The sequence below is a fragment of the Melospiza georgiana genome, chromosome 16 (assembly GCF_028018845.1).
Source record: "Melospiza georgiana isolate bMelGeo1 chromosome 16, bMelGeo1.pri, whole genome shotgun sequence".
NCBI classification, from domain to species: Eukaryota; Metazoa; Chordata; class Aves; order Passeriformes; family Passerellidae; genus Melospiza; species Melospiza georgiana.
In genome coordinates, this window is record NC_080445.1 from 9,205,826 (window position 1) to 9,221,442 (window position 15,617).

Consider the following 15,617-nt stretch of genomic DNA (forward strand, 5'->3'; position numbering starts at 1 on the left):
TTAATTGAGCATCATCCAAGCTCGTCTATTTTGCTTGTACTTTTATCACTTCAAAATGCTTTTCCCACCATTTCTGATCTGCAACTCATAGAGATCCGCTTTTATCCTGTAACTTGCAATCTTCCATAAAGTATTGAAAGTTCTACTAGTTCTCATTTCTGAAAGAGCCCATTCTGTAATTCACACTTGAGACACCAGTAGAAAGAATGCAATTCTGTGGTGTTGAAGATGTGTGCTGTACTTTGCAGTCATGTGCCAGGCTCTCATAACACATCTGCTTTTTTCATGTTGAAAGTAACTACACAACAATTTCTATAGAACATAAATGAGCTGTTCTGTGTTTGTTTTTTGTCTCCCTAGTGATATCCCAGCCTCTGGAGAAGCAGTGAGCAAAAGCAATCGCTCCAGAGTGAGCACGCGCTTCCCCAAGCTGTCCCGCGGCCACCCCCGGGAGCCCCGGAGCCTGGAGCCGCAGAGTGGGGACCTCTGACCCTGCTGCCCTTGGCACCGTGGGCAGCACGCACTGGCAGTGCTTCTGTCATCCCTTCCTAGCCTATATTTATAATTTAAGCTCCTGAAGAGACTACAGCTGCATCAACTTAAATCCTGAAAAGAGACATTCATTACCAAGGGTCATATCCTGATTAACTACTTTGGAAGGCAGCAATCACTTTCTCAAAGAATACGAGGGCTCTTCACCAGAGCTCAGCAAACTGCTCGGCGTTTCCTTTGTTTTGTGAAGCTGCACTGCACAAATTCTTCTTTGTTCCTCTGAAGTCCTTCTGTCACAATGAATTCCTTGTTTGTATTATGTTGTCCCTTTTCCATGTACAGTTTTCTGTTCCAGAGAGATGTGGGCTTCATGTCAAGACTATTTTTTTTCTCCTTAGCAGAACCTTTATGATTATCTCTACTTAATATGTCAGAAGGATGTACTTAAAAGAACCTCACTAATTTATTACCTTTTGTAAATAGAAAGACTGGGTTGTTTTGGTTTTTTTTATTGTCAACCTCTGACACACAAAGGTTTTTAAAAAAACTTCACCATGTAGATGATGAGAAAAACATTACAGGTGGAAAAATAGCTTTTGTACATTTCTAGATAGATAGTCTCAATAGCATTCATCTGAGGGAAGTAATCCTTTAAAATCAGAGAATGTAATTATTTTTAGTGAAATTTCAGTCTTGCTGTAAGGCAGGTGCAATATTATTCATTTCTACAAACCACCACAAGGATACACAAAAGTAATGTGGTACAAAACAGTGCTTTTAAGTCTCGGATTATATTTTGTTATTAATTTGTGGTTTATGATACAGAACACTCCATCATTAACAGGGCAGGGTGGAATTCTTAATCTGATTTTGTAATACCCTTCACATGGTGATACTTAAAAATTGCCTGTAATGAAAGTGCCTGTTACCCATCACCTCTTTCTGAAAAGTAATTTGTAATGCTACTACTGTAAGAGTAACTAAAAAATTGACAAGAATTGTTACAAGTGATGGAAGTCCTGAAATGGATTAACTGGAATCCAGTTCAGCATCCATTAGCTGCACTGCCATAGGCAGTTAATTATGTTTTAGCTATCTTCTTCTCTTCATTAAGTTTAAGCAGTGTATGTTCATATTTTCTATTAATTGTGTTCTAGTTTTCCTTTATGTAAGAACATCATTCCTCTCAGAAGTTTTTTTGGATAACGTTACTTAAATTGATGTATCTTGTCATTTTACTATCCATTCATTATATTAAATTTTCACATCTTATATTATTCTCCAGGAAAAAAACAAGCTGATGATTAATAACAGATTTTGTACCTCGGTGCTTTATAAAGTTCCAGCAAACTGGAGTTTGTGTTCTGCAGTGCTGTGAGCAGTGAGTGCTGTTTGGGCAGGTCAGTGCTCAGTTGTTTCCAGTGGCTTCTCTCAGGTGAGAAAGGCTTTGTTACCCACAGGAAGTGGCACTAGTGCTGCCCGAGCAGGGTTCCCAGCACTGAAATGTGGAACTTCCAGACTGCACTCAACAGCAAAATGTGGCAGAGAGGAGTGGGATTCACTCTCCAGGTCAGAAATTTCAGTAGGTGAAATACCACTAAGTAAAACCACATCACAGAAATGAACCAGTATTTCCCAGTCAGTAAGAGATGTCAGGTACTACACAGACAAAGAGAAAAGCCCAAAGGCCAGCCTGGGAGCTTCCTGCTGTGTGTTCATTGACAAATTAATTACTGTTGGTGTTTTGTGTTAGTTACAGTGGGACACTCAGGAAGAAAGGAAAGTGAGTAGATTGGCAGTTAAGTATCTTCTCCAAACTCTTCAGCCTGATGCACTGCTGATGATTTAACTTGTCTTTGTTGGAAAGAGAAGTAGCTGTAATGATGGTCCCACTTTGAAACAATTTTAACTCATTTTTCAGAAAGTGGAGACTTGGTTAGTAGAAATATGGCACATATACTAACACTGAATTGCAAGTAAATTTGAAAGAATACTGTGTGGAAACCTTTGTGGTGTGTCTGTTACATGAAGCTGTATTCATTTTCAAGAAATAATTCACAGATTCAAGTACTTATTCAGCAAACTGCAAATGGTAAGGAATTTCATTTACTGCAGACTGAGTTTCTTTTTAGTTGTTTAAAAGGACTTTTTTGTATCTGCATTTGGCTCTTAAAATTATTTCATTCCTGATTATCTTTCTTCTTGTAATTTTTAGAGTATGTATGTAGCTCACATAAAGATACTAAACTTGTTTACCATGTACAAATTGCTCTTTGTTAACTTTAGCTGAATTGTGTATCAGCTGCTAAGATGACAGTCTGCGAACAGTGTTCACTTGGTGATACAAGATACCATCATGGGTGCATTATTAATCCTTTTGAAAGCTCTGCTAAAATTCCAGCAAATAATCAAATGAAAGCCTTTCTTCACAAGGTGGCATTCCCAATTTATATCCCTGGTTATGTAGAAGACTACAGAGGTACCTGCATGAGTGTCAGTACGTGCCTACTGACAGGAATGCCCAAATTTTTACCACCTCAAGGCATTCTGAAAGGCTCTGTTAGAAATCCCACTTCTGTTCCTTCACCAGAACCAGCACAGCCTCTTGAAGAAATTTGACCAGTTGGTATTAGGAACCCCAAGTAAGTACATTATTCATCTGAAATCCCTGTAACAATGATTCTGCCAGTGGAGTGATTTTATCAGCTTATCCTGTTCACCCAATTCCATCCAGTTACAATTTTTGTACAGCTCTAAACTTCCTTTGGCTGACTCACAGCTCTTCAGCCCCTGTCTGTGCTCAGTGGGCAGCTCACAATGAGCTGCTGGGTTCATTACTAATGAATTATTAATTAATTCATTACTGACCCTTCCTGCTGGCACCAGTGGCCTGTGCTGTAATCCCAGGATGAGGACTCAGGACAGGCTGGGCCTGGAGCTGTTCCTGGCTGGTAGAGCCAGCCTGGAGCAATTTGTGGTCTTGTTAGCATTTCATTCCTGCTTTGTCTTTAGATCAGGGCTTCTCCTCTGCAGGCTTTAGTGACTGTTCAAAATAAACTGTAAAAAATGGCACAATTTCTACTGCAGTGCTGCTGTCCAGTCACCTCCACCATGAACCCTTCCCTAAGAAACACAGAGCAGGCAGAGCTCTTCCAGCTTTTGCAGATGTCTCCATCAGTATTCACAGACTGACTGTGGTTTTTCAGAATCTCATTTATTTAGAGATTCTCTCATTCATTATAGAGAATGCAATGTGTCGACTTGGCTTTTGCAAATTAAATCAAAGTTCTCAATAATAATAATAATAGTAATAAATCTGCAAGGTTCATATGAGGCAGGATATTGACGTAGCTATAAAGGCTTAAATTGATATGTCCATTAAGTCATATATTCTTAGGAAGATAATAATTTCAAAGCCAGTCTTTTAAATGGAATATATTGTTGATGTGATAGTTGTAATCAAATTATGCTACCTTACAGAATCTACTGCAAGTCATAAACCATTGTGATTGAATTAATACAAGCATTTAGAGAAAGAACAGAATGGTATTGAAGATTACTGGCTCAAAATTGTGACCTATTGCTAAGGTGGGGTGTTTCTTTGTAGCAGTCATGTTTTATTGTACAGAATAATATCTACATGGTAGCTGTCAAATTAATTAATACAAACCCTCTAACAATGGGGTTGACTGACTCAGAGCAGCAAGCTAATAATAAATGAGGCTTGGTGAATCCCCAGTGAACTAATGATGCTTCTGCCAGGACATATTAATGATTAGGAACCTGGTATTTTATTACCAGAATCAGTAATTGGTGCTTTCTGATATTGATGTCATTATTTTTCCTTCAAAGAATGAAGGGATCTCAGATCTGCTAGAAGTTTTGTGCCATTTCAAAGGTTCAAACCCCCCACCCCAAAACATTTTTCATCCAATGTCTTGGAATTGTGGGAACAGATAATATATACCTGTGGATAGAAATACAGTTACCTGCTTGAAATGACAGTGAGAAACCTGTGGAACAGCTGGTTAAAAGGAAAAAATCCCACTTTTTAACCAAATCCTGCTGCTATACACCCTTGCAAATCTTGGAAGCAGCCTTAGGCTCCTCCAGCTGGAACTCTAGGGTATATGAAAATAAACCTGTTCCACACACAAACACATTTTTCTCCTTGGAAACAACAGTAATGCTTCTGAACTGGATCTTGAGTCACTTCTGGAAAAGTAATTAAACAATTCCAGAAAGTAAAGGATTTCCCTCCTTCATTTTCTATAGGTTAGGGTATTTCAGTCAGCACCCTGCATCACATAGAATATTGACTTGATTATTATTTTGGAAGTTTGGTAGTTTCACAGCATTCTGTATTCAAACAAACACTTTAATATAGGAAAATATCTATATGAAATACAAAATGTATTTTAAACTATTGATTAACCTGCTTGTGTTTCACATTTTGAATGGAAGATAAACCACTTGTTCTACAGTGCTGTGACACTGTACATTTCAATTTATTTCTCACTCTACACCAACTGTATTTTTATGATCCAGTTATAGAGAACTTATTTATTTATGATTATTTATGAATTCCTTCTACAAAAATTATGAGGGCATAGTTCTAATCAATATTGATGGCTTAGTTTTTCATTCATAATGGCATGAATTTATTCTAGACAACAGCACTGAAATGTTTAGAAAGGAGTGACTTTTCCAAATTTACAAATTGCTGCAAATAACCAGACTTAAAAAAAACAAACTTGTTTTTTATCACATCAAAACAGAATTTATTGCACTTCCCTGTAGGGGAATGAGTTCTTTTAACCATCTCCATGCCATGACAGTAGTTAAACTGTGGGAAGTGGGTTTTTTGAGTGTTAATCATTTAAGACACTAAACATTATAAAAATGTAAGTGTGGTTGAAAATACAGTTCTGAAAGGCTGTGCTTTACCTTCTTAGTTAACACTGAGATGAAGAACTCAGTGTCTTGGAGTTGGGACCAAACCTGTTGGCAACTGAAGAAGCTGAATTTCCTTCTTGACCTAGGGGAGGTAATTTTTTTGTTGTTGCTATTAAACTGTAGAAAATATATTATTAATTAAGCATATATATGTACAATATTCACATATGTATTAATAAACTGTAATATTATTTTAACTTGCTATGCTAATGTTTACATATAGAATTTTTAAGCAAATGTGTATATATATAAAATTTTCTAAATACTTTCTTGTTTTTTTTTTTAATATCCTGTGGTAATTTTATTGTAACCAGGTAAAAATATGCTACTTTACCAGGAAGAAAATAAAAAAATAACATCTTTTCTTTGAAGCAGAATGTTTCTACCTCCTATTTGTCCTATTCAGTTGTTTTGTAATTTCATCTTTGATTAATGTTCATTTTTTCAGTGTATTTCTAGAATGATGTATGCTCATAACAGGCTTTGTTCAAATCTTATTTCTTCACATGAGAAGTAGTATTTATTGAAAATCATCTCAAACATTTCAGTTTATAATCATGTTAGATAAATCACTCAAACAGGAAGGCAAACAATGCCAGGCAATGCCACCGCATTTGTGAGGTTTGGCATTTTTACATTCAGAGTCCACATCTGAATGTTTGATTTCCTTTTATTGCACCATGACACAGTTGGCAATTCACATCCAGTTCATCACTGTGTCGTAACTGGCACTTTCATATCCACTTCATAACTGGATGCTTCCATATCATGTGAAAAAAGAAGATTAAATGCATATAATGCTTCCTTTAGAAAGGAAGCATTAAATGCATTCAATCAATTTCCAGCAGACAAAGCTGTGGGTTAACAAAAATAAAGTGTTGCTAGATTCCTCATCCTCACAGAATAACCTGCTGCTTAATTAAATTACAATTCTTCAAGCCACTGCCATTCTGGAGTGATCTAATTAGCTGAAGTCTTCATGTTAAAAAAAGACAGACACTTATTGTAAAATTCACAGTGATGTTTATCTCCATCTTTTCAAATCTGTACAGGTTAGGTGTCACTATGGAAGTTAGATGACAGAACTTTTAATTAGTCTTGGCAGTCCTTAGGATTTTGTTTTTGCTTTTCATATCTGTTACTTAGGATCATAAAGCAAAGTTATGCTATCAACTTTAAATTTATAGTTTCAGGCAAGGGTTTTTTGGGTTTTTTTTTTCCTTTTCTGTCTGCTTGAGGTACTAGAGCACAAATAGCTGCAGGCTGTTGATGGGACTGTATGGACTGGAGAGGCCCCAGGGGTGGAGTTTCAGCCCTGCAGATGTGTCTGGTCCCAGGGGCAGCTCCTTGGCCCCTTGAGCTTCATTTCCTGCCCAGTCTGAGCCTCGGCACTGCCTGGGAAGGGTAAAATCTGCTCTTTAGGGGAGACACAAGCAGATTGCCAGGCCTGGGCTGGAGAGGGCTGGAAAGCACAGGGTTGAGGCTGTAACCCTCTATGTGCTGGGTTCCACTGCCTTGTCCAGCTGCTGGGATGCTGCTGCTTAGTTGCCATCTCTAAAATCCCGGGAAGAACAAGGTCACTGGAAGGGACTACTGATCTTTCTGTGCATCCAGGCAAAGCTCCAGGCTGTGTTTGGAAAATTGTAACAGTTTGGCATTTCTACATGGACCTAGAGAGTTTAAAGTTTTTCTTTTCAGGAAAGGACCTCTGGAGGGTTTTCTGCTTTTATTTATATATTTTTTAATTTCCCTAAAAATTTTAAGGCTATAAGGAAAATTCTTCATACAAACGATCTGTCAGAAGAAAGAGCAAAGATATTTTTAAGATAATGTTTAGAGTAAGATTTTTGCTACTGCACTTCAGTCTTTCTGAATGACCTTTTCAGTATTGTAGTGAACTTACTGTATTCCCAAAATTAAAATAGATAGCTGACATTTTGATATATTGCAAGTCGTGCTTGATTTTGTTCTAGAAAATCATCATGCAGATTGTGTCTGTGTGTGTGTGATGCCTATTTTCTGAATTATTCTTGCCATTTTTTGACCTGCACTGGGACAGCAGGCTTTTATTATGGGAGATGTTTAAGAACCATGGTGATAACTTACTTTTCTTTATTTCCAATTCAACAATATCCATGTCATTTCCAATATTTCTTATTTCCCAGTATTTTAAAGATGCTCAGCAAATGCATTTACCTTATGCCTACACTGTCATTGCTAAATGTCTTTATTTTTAATGTCACCTTCTAGCCTTACTCATATGCAGCTTGTAATTGGTTCAGTCACGTGGGCCCCTCATTAACAGATGTCCTGCCTTCAGAGCTGGGTGCTGAGCAAACTGTTGTGCTCTGGGTGAGCCTCTGCACTTGCACTTGTTAAAAATACTGAGCTGTGGCACCTCAGGCTTGGTCTTTCTGTGGGAAGCTTTTTGTGTGCTTGGAGATTCACTTTTTACACCTGCTTGTGTTGAGTTAGTGATATTTTTGGATTCTCCATTGCATCACTAAGATCTGCCCTTCCCCAGTTTTCTAGAATTCGTGTCTGACAAATTCCCTTGCATAGGGCTCAGCTCTGATTTTAACTAGTCAATTTACCTATTAAGAATATTTTCATGATTAATTTTATTCCTGGTGCTGTGTGTTGTTCAGAGTCAGCTGAGGTACATCAAGGGTTTGTTTTACTCAGAGTGAGTTCTACACTTTTTGTGGCCTTGATCCCTGTATGGGCCATTCACTTCAGACTCCATGATCCCTGTGTGTTCCCTCCAACTCTGAATATTCTGTGATTCTGTGGAACTGTGCATGAAAAAAACCTGTTTTTAATAATTCCAACTAACATCTACCAGAGCTGTCAGAAACAATGCCCTTTTTTGGGAATTATTGTATTATAAAATAGATTTCATATTGCTATTACGTAGCTTCGATCTCTGAAAAATATTTACAGGTTAAGTGAATATAGCAAGAAAATATTTAATCAGGTTAATACTACTTTTAAATGCTTAATTTTTGTAAGTATTTTCCTTTTTCTTAATTTTATTCCCTGTTTTTCAAGTGCTAAATCATCCATGAAGGAAGATGCTTCAACATGTGCCAATTACACTGACAGTTTCTATATTTCAGTTTCTAGTTGGAAATTAAATTATGTTTATTAACATTCCCAATTTTATATAGAATTACTGAATCATTCAGGTTGAAAAACACCTCTAAGATCATCAAATCCAACTGTTCCCCCAGCACTGCCAAGTCCTTCATTACCCCATGTCCCTAAGTGCCATATGTGATGCCTTAAGTTTTAGCTTTTATATTTTCCAGATTCTTTAGTGCTGCTTTAGTGTGTAGTTCTGAACTTCATATTAAATGTTGGTGAGCTCTCTTCACAGAGCAGGGACAATTCCTTCTTTAGCTTGGGACCAAGGACAACCAATCCAGATCTCAGGCCCAAGAGCATAAACAACATGGACTGAAGAGAGAAAAACAAGGATGGGACTCCATGGGCTAAAGCTGGAATTGAACAATTAACTCCAATATGCAAATGGACCAGAACTTACAAAAGTGAGAGACCCTGTGACTGGCCATCCATTTTGTGACCATTTTGGGTTTGCCTTGGGTGTAGCCCTGGCTGGGCTCTTGTGCTGCCCAAGGTGTATCATTGAGGCCTCCTAACTAATCCCTGCTTTATTCTTTAGCTCTGTCCAGCCTCTGTTCTAGAGCAGCCTTCTCAAGGCACCACCTGCACACAACTTTGAAATCCCTCCAGGGATGTGGGTCTGCCCCTTCCCTGGGCAGCTGTGCCAGGACTTGAGAACCCTTTTGGTGAGGCAATTATTCCTGATATCCAATCTAAATCTTCCTTGAGACAACTTGAGGCCGTTTCCCCTCCTTCTGTTCCTGGGGAGGCCAATCCCCCCGGCTGCGCCCTCCTCCCAGGCAGCTGGGGAGAGTGAGAAGGTCCCTCCTGAGCCTCCTTTTCTGCAGCCTGAGCTCCCCCAGCTCCCTCAGCTGCCCCTGGTGCTCCAGCTCCTCCCCAGCTCTGTTTCTTTCCCTGGACATGACCCAGCACCTCCATGCCCAGTTCTTGTCATGAGGGGCTCAGAACTGGACACAGACTCGAGGTGTGGCCTCAGCAGTGCTGGGACAGGGGGACAGTCACTGCCCTGGTCCTGCTGACCTTGCTGTTCCTAGGAAAATGTTCAGGTGCTTTCCAAAGAGAGAAGATAGGTTATAGAGAAGTAGAAAATCAAATACAATTTATATAGTTAAGTAACATTCTAGCTACAAATCAAAGCAGGTAACACCTCAGATGTCTGTCATTGGAGATAGACCTTGTTCCCACTGGAGTACACAAGCAAGTGTATTTCTTAACTGTAAGACTAAACAGAAAATAATGTCCTTTATATTTGAGCTGCTGAGCAGTTTGATGGATCTGCTTTTCAGATCTGAGCTTTAGATACACACTAATACTCTGTAGCATACAATTTAGCTACTCCACTCAGTTTTATCTTGAAGCAGCTCAAATTCTCAGTGGGCTTTTGTCTAATGCAGTGATGGAACACACAGTTCTTTGTGCACCCAAAGTGACACACGTATGGCTTCAAGCAGTTAAAAACATGAGAGCCATTTTTGCAGTGGTACTTTAATTTCAAACAATGCATTAGATATAATTGTCATTTTTGGAAACCATCTGGTTGATATTTTTCAAAGGTGAAAAAAAAAATGAATTGGCAAATGAGATACATCAGTACCTCTGAGCAGTCGAAAACACAAGGTAATTGGATACTAGAAAAAAGGAAAATAAAAGAAAGCACATGTTCTGACCCATCAAAAAGAAATGGAAAAAGTGAGTGAGGAATTCAAGGTAGGAATACATTAAAAAATGTTTAAAATTGTACTACATCAAACTGCCACCATATGTTTCATAATGAGATAAAACAAAGTGGGTAATGGATCTGTTACCAAGGCTGTCAAGCCATAGGACCCTTTGGATGTGTCAGTAATTAACAAATAACATCTGCTGTCAACTGCTGTACTTAATCAGCACGGGCAGGGCTCTCCTCCCTGTGTGACAGAGGGTACACTGTGATAGTCTGCTTCTCCTTAGGGACTGAAAATGTCTTTGCCCACACTGCTGTATGCAGAACTCCTGCTGAGGTGTAATTAATGGGAAATCTGGACATGCAGAAACCGCAGAACACAGCTAGACTGGCACTATCAGTGCAGACTAAGAGCTCTGACTACCTTTGACAATTTTTCTGTCAGATAATTCCTGATGGCTTTAATGCCCTACTGTGTTTACACATTGCACCTTCAGAGTGGCTGAGCAGCCTTTTCAGATATGCAGAGAGACTAATAACCCACTACCTCATTTAAAGATGCAGAACAGGTATGATCTTGTTTTTGCTGATAACAGGGACATGAAAATGCATTAAGGCTTGTTAATTGAGTCCTTGGTTATAGAGAAACTGTCAAATGCACCTTGGGAACCACCATCAATATATGGGAAATTAAAAGATGCTGAAGGTCTCAGAAGAAGTGAGTTTCAAAACTTCTCTGAGTTGCAGCAGTACTGGAAATCTGCAGGAGTTGATCTGTTTATCCTACCCACTTCTGAATTCATCCTGTCCTGAGAATTCACACAGTTCCTCCAGACCAGAGGGACACTGGATGCACTGAAGTAGCTCTGTGCCCTTTAAGTAGAGCTGGTACAGAGAAATGGGGATTTGCAAAGCAAAGAGCTGACCTTTCATTCATATCCACATGTTCAAGAACAGATTTAAATACAAATCTTAGAATTCTTGTGCCAGAACAACAATTTGAAATAATGAGATTTTCCTTTAATCTTCATCAAGGCTAATTAGACAGATAATATACAATTTATTACATAGATAATGGATATCTAATTAGCTAAGATAACACAAAACTATCTGAAAGAAAGTGCTTAAGTTGGTAAATTTAAGTAAATTTGTTTAATCACAATTGGTTGCTGATACAGGTGTTACTGTGCTGATGCAATGTGAGTTTTAAGCATCCCCTCTGGTCTGATCAGACTGGTCTGGGTTGCACAGAATAATTCAGTTTCTGTGATTATCCCTTTGCTTTCCCATGAATTTTGATAACAAAATATCAACTTTAAATAATAATTGTTTTAACTAAGACAATGCAGTATCAAGACAATCATGGGGCTGGACAGTGTGCACAGTCCCACTGTGAAGAGCAGTGTTCCTTTGTCCCTGATTGCCCTGTTCTGCCAACACAGGCAGCCATGTCCCTTCTCTGTCCCATAGCAAACAGAGTCAAACACCTCCTTCTTAACTCCCCACTGAGAGTAATTTAAGGCTGAGAATCCTCAGTCCAGTTTCTCTTTGCATAGGGACTGTTCTGATAGCATTTGAAGACCTGAGACCCCTTATGAGCTGCACTTTGGTTGCTCAAAAAGAAGGCATCTAAAATACAAAACATATTGTTTGACCTGACAATGTAGTTCTATTTAAGAAACAGAAAGTGTGCTGGATAATATATGCAGACACCTCTGTCATGAGGCCTCATGGGGTTTCACACCCAATTATCTGTGACCACCTCTGGTTACCATAGCAATTCTCTCTTAATTAGAAATTCACTCTGCTCGTGGCCTATCTGTGCTAAAGCAGGAAATTCAGTTACACACTTGGGCATTTTATTTATTTGTTTATACATCAACTGTAATTTACTGTGTCAAATGACATCTATATTCAGTAATGCTCTGGATTTTTGACTCAAACATTGATTAGGATTGTAATTCTTCAATGTGTCCTTGACCCACTTTCAGTCTGTGTATAAGGGGCAGGCCACCAGGAGAGAGGGCAGTGATGTTGGACACGTTAACACTTGAAATAGTATGGTCAGTAAAGGGGAAGCAGCTCTCTGACTGCTGCTCAAGAGGAAGGACTCTGTGAAACCTTCCACCTGCATTCAGCCTTGAGTTGCTTTTATAACATTTCCAAAAGGAAGGGCTCTGTGCCCATATAAGAACTATTTGATAATATGCAAAGTTGTTCATAAGGTGGACAAAAACCACCACAGAGTGTTTTAGTGACAGATGTAAGACATTTATTCCTTCTCTTAGAAAAATAAGAGGAATGAGAATACCTTTAAGAAGGCAAGTCTAAAAGTTGGGCATCATACCAATGCTCAGGGCACAAGCTCAGAAGCAGAGAGTATGATCCTAAACACTCCTTCCTGTAATCCTGGGGAGAGCAGAGACTGACAATTCTTGGAGTTAAGACCAAAACTGTAGTGTCAAAAATCTCTGCAGTTTCTGATGTAAGTATAGAACCTCAAAGTACAAACAACTCTTTCTAAGATAAACCAAAGCCCCAGACAAAAAGCTACAGCATGGATCAGTTATTTTGAGGGAACAGGGCAAAAATAGAACATGATTCAGAAATGTATTCAGATGGTGCGTTTATAAGACCAATTTAAGAACTTCCTAAGCAGAATAGAATAGAAAAGTGGAAGACAATCTAGAATGAACTCATGCATTGCAAAGTCCAGAGGTTGGTTTGGAATGTTTGATCCACTTGATGCAACATCCAAGGGCTACAGGCTTTCAGGCTTTAATCTGGAGTGCCTGGGCTGCAAGGGGTTTAGGACTGTACTTTGATATGAGAGAAAGAACATGAAACATTCAGCTTAAAACAGAAAGTTACCCTGTCTGCTGACTTTCACAAAGATCTCTACTGACACAATGAGAGAGGCTTTAGCATTTGTGTAAACTCACCAGCCAGGCTGGAGTGCAATGCCATGTGGAGAAATTGTCATGTACTGTGTGCTATGAAGCTCACATAAATTCTGTTATATCTTACTAATATGTAACATGCTGAAGAGCACGAGCAGAAGCAGTTTTACCTTCTGCCATATACTGCAGCATGTCTCCAGATTCTCATGTAATACAGTTTTTTGGTTATTGCTCAGAAATGCCACTGTTACATCTGAGCAGGACCAGACAATAAACAGCACAAGAAATCCAAACCAATTTCAGCTTTGTGGTCATGATGTGGACAGGAGATGTCAGCCAGGTGACAGCTGAGCCCTGTCAACTTTTATTTTTTAATTTAGTGCTTCTCCCAGCTTATTCAAATGCTGGATTCAGAACTAAAATGCAGGGGGTTTTTTTTCTGAACATGCCTGGCATAGAAAGAAATGGTGTTTTTAATTTAATCTGTCTGAAAACATTCTTTAAATGAGTAATAAATAGTTCTTAAGAAGTACAAGTAAATTAGGCAGTCGGCATGTATCTTTAATTTCAATTTCAGCCTTAATAATTATTCTTGAGTCAGCTGTACAGCATTATTACCATAGGCAAACCCGCCTATTTTAAAATCTAATGTCACAGTGCCATTGATTTAGGTAAAATGAGATTATCCAGCAGTAAAAGCTTCAGTGACTGCTCAGGGGAGCAGTCAGCATGTATACATATACATTTGCCAGCATTCTCAGTATAAACTAAATGACTTGTTATATGGTATCTTTGTTGTGCCTGGATTCTGATTTTCTATGAGTCATCCCTTGATTTACTGAAATAGAATAAGATGAGTAAGAGAGTCAATTTATAGGGAAAAAAGTCCTCAAGCTGCGTAAGGTCCAACACAGTTACAGAGGGATTATTCAACTTCTCTGTGCTCTTTATTGGCTCTGAGTTTCAGAACTCTCCTGCCATTGGATATCTTCTGCAGGGAGGAGGTCTATAAAAAACCTCATGAAGAACCAGGGTCAGTCTTTATTACTGCATAGACCATAAAAGTTTTCTTTCTGATTTACATTTTCTATTGAATTTGGGTTCATCTGTAGCTGCAGAATTGCATCACATGTAACACTGTGAAGGCACATGGCATGTTTATGTGATGAAGGGAATAAAAGCAGTTTTCTCTTACCACCACATTAAGTTGGGATTGGATTTTGCATTATGAGTTATCATCTTATTTTACATATTGCTAAACAGAATGCAATGCTCCATTTAGATGTAACTGAGCTGGAATGTGAGGGAATTTTAAGCATTTGTAAAAGGACAGGAGGAGGGAGTACATCTGACATGTTGAGATTTTTAGGTTGTCTTCAATATATAGCATCCTACAATTATCATACTGATGTTTTTCACTCAGAGAGGTAAAAAAACCTTTGCAGTATATTTGACTATGCTATCAGGAATAGTTTGAAAAATCTTTAATTGCAGCATTAAGAAAATGAAATAGCAACAGTGTCCTGCAGACAAGTGTCAAACCTGAGAATTCTCTGGCTGTACAAGGGGCACATACTGATAGTTTTACAAAGTATAAAGCCACACTAGAGGGATATGTTCTTAAGGCTGCAGCTTTTCCTCAAGACTCATTCTTTTTAAATTATTTAGAATAAAGGGATACTAAAGAAGTTATCTCCTCAGTATCAGAACTAATGGATTAATGGTAATGCTAAAGTTGTGGTTTTATAGATTTAGTTCAAGATAAGCTACTGACAAAAGGAATTTTTAAAAAATAACAGTTAACAATTTACCTTTGCTTTGATTTGTAAAGTCTTTGTCTATTTGTGTTTCGACTGTTCATTGTTATGTAACTGTTCCCATGGCCCATGGAAATCAGGTTCAGGCTGAGGTTAATTGGACCTTGTTGAGGCAGGGATGTGACCCAGGATGAAGGACTCGGATGCCTCCCTTTGTTTTCCTGCCTTGAAAATCTTCTGCCTCTGCATCCATGGATGCGGAGGAGGAGGAGAGCAGGTGTGAGGGAAAGGTCAGGGATGCTGTGAAGTCTGTGAGGCTTTCCTTTTACTTTGTATGAGATTTAGATGACTCCTTTGTGCAGATTTATGAAAACACTCCTCAGTGAATGTTAGCGTTGTTTATTTTTAGCGAAGTATAGACCAGGAAAGAAAGGAAAGCCCAGAGCAGGCAGCATGCACAGACCAAATGCCATCCAAATCCAGTGTTGACCCACAGTCAGTGTAATACTAAACTCATAAGAAGATTCCCTCACATATAAACATATTTTCTATATCAAATAACTGGATATCTGAAATTGCTAAACTGAAACAATTTGTGCCTCTGTGTGTGTATGCAGTTTTAGTAAATCCAAATTACAAAGTTTGCCAGGGCACTGGAGAACAGAGAATTGCTACTTTGTGGCTGTACATCTTTTTTTAGAT

General features: G+C 38.6%; 1 protein-coding gene across 2 annotated transcripts in view; it reads left to right on the forward strand.

The window, feature by feature from the left end:
* SNX29 (sorting nexin 29) overlaps positions 1 to 2,280 on the forward strand; it is a 97,590-nt gene extending 95,310 nt beyond the window's left edge. The window contains exon 21 of one of the 2 annotated variants that reach the window (XM_058035697.1): positions 361 to 2,280. In XM_058035697.1, the coding sequence (XP_057891680.1) occupies positions 361 to 490 (130 nt within the window). In that variant the 3' untranslated portion in view covers positions 491 to 2,280. The remainder of the gene's footprint in view (positions 1 to 360) is intronic. The other variant, XM_058035698.1, reaches the window with a different exon arrangement.
* Positions 2,281 to 15,617: the final 13,337 nt, after the last annotated feature.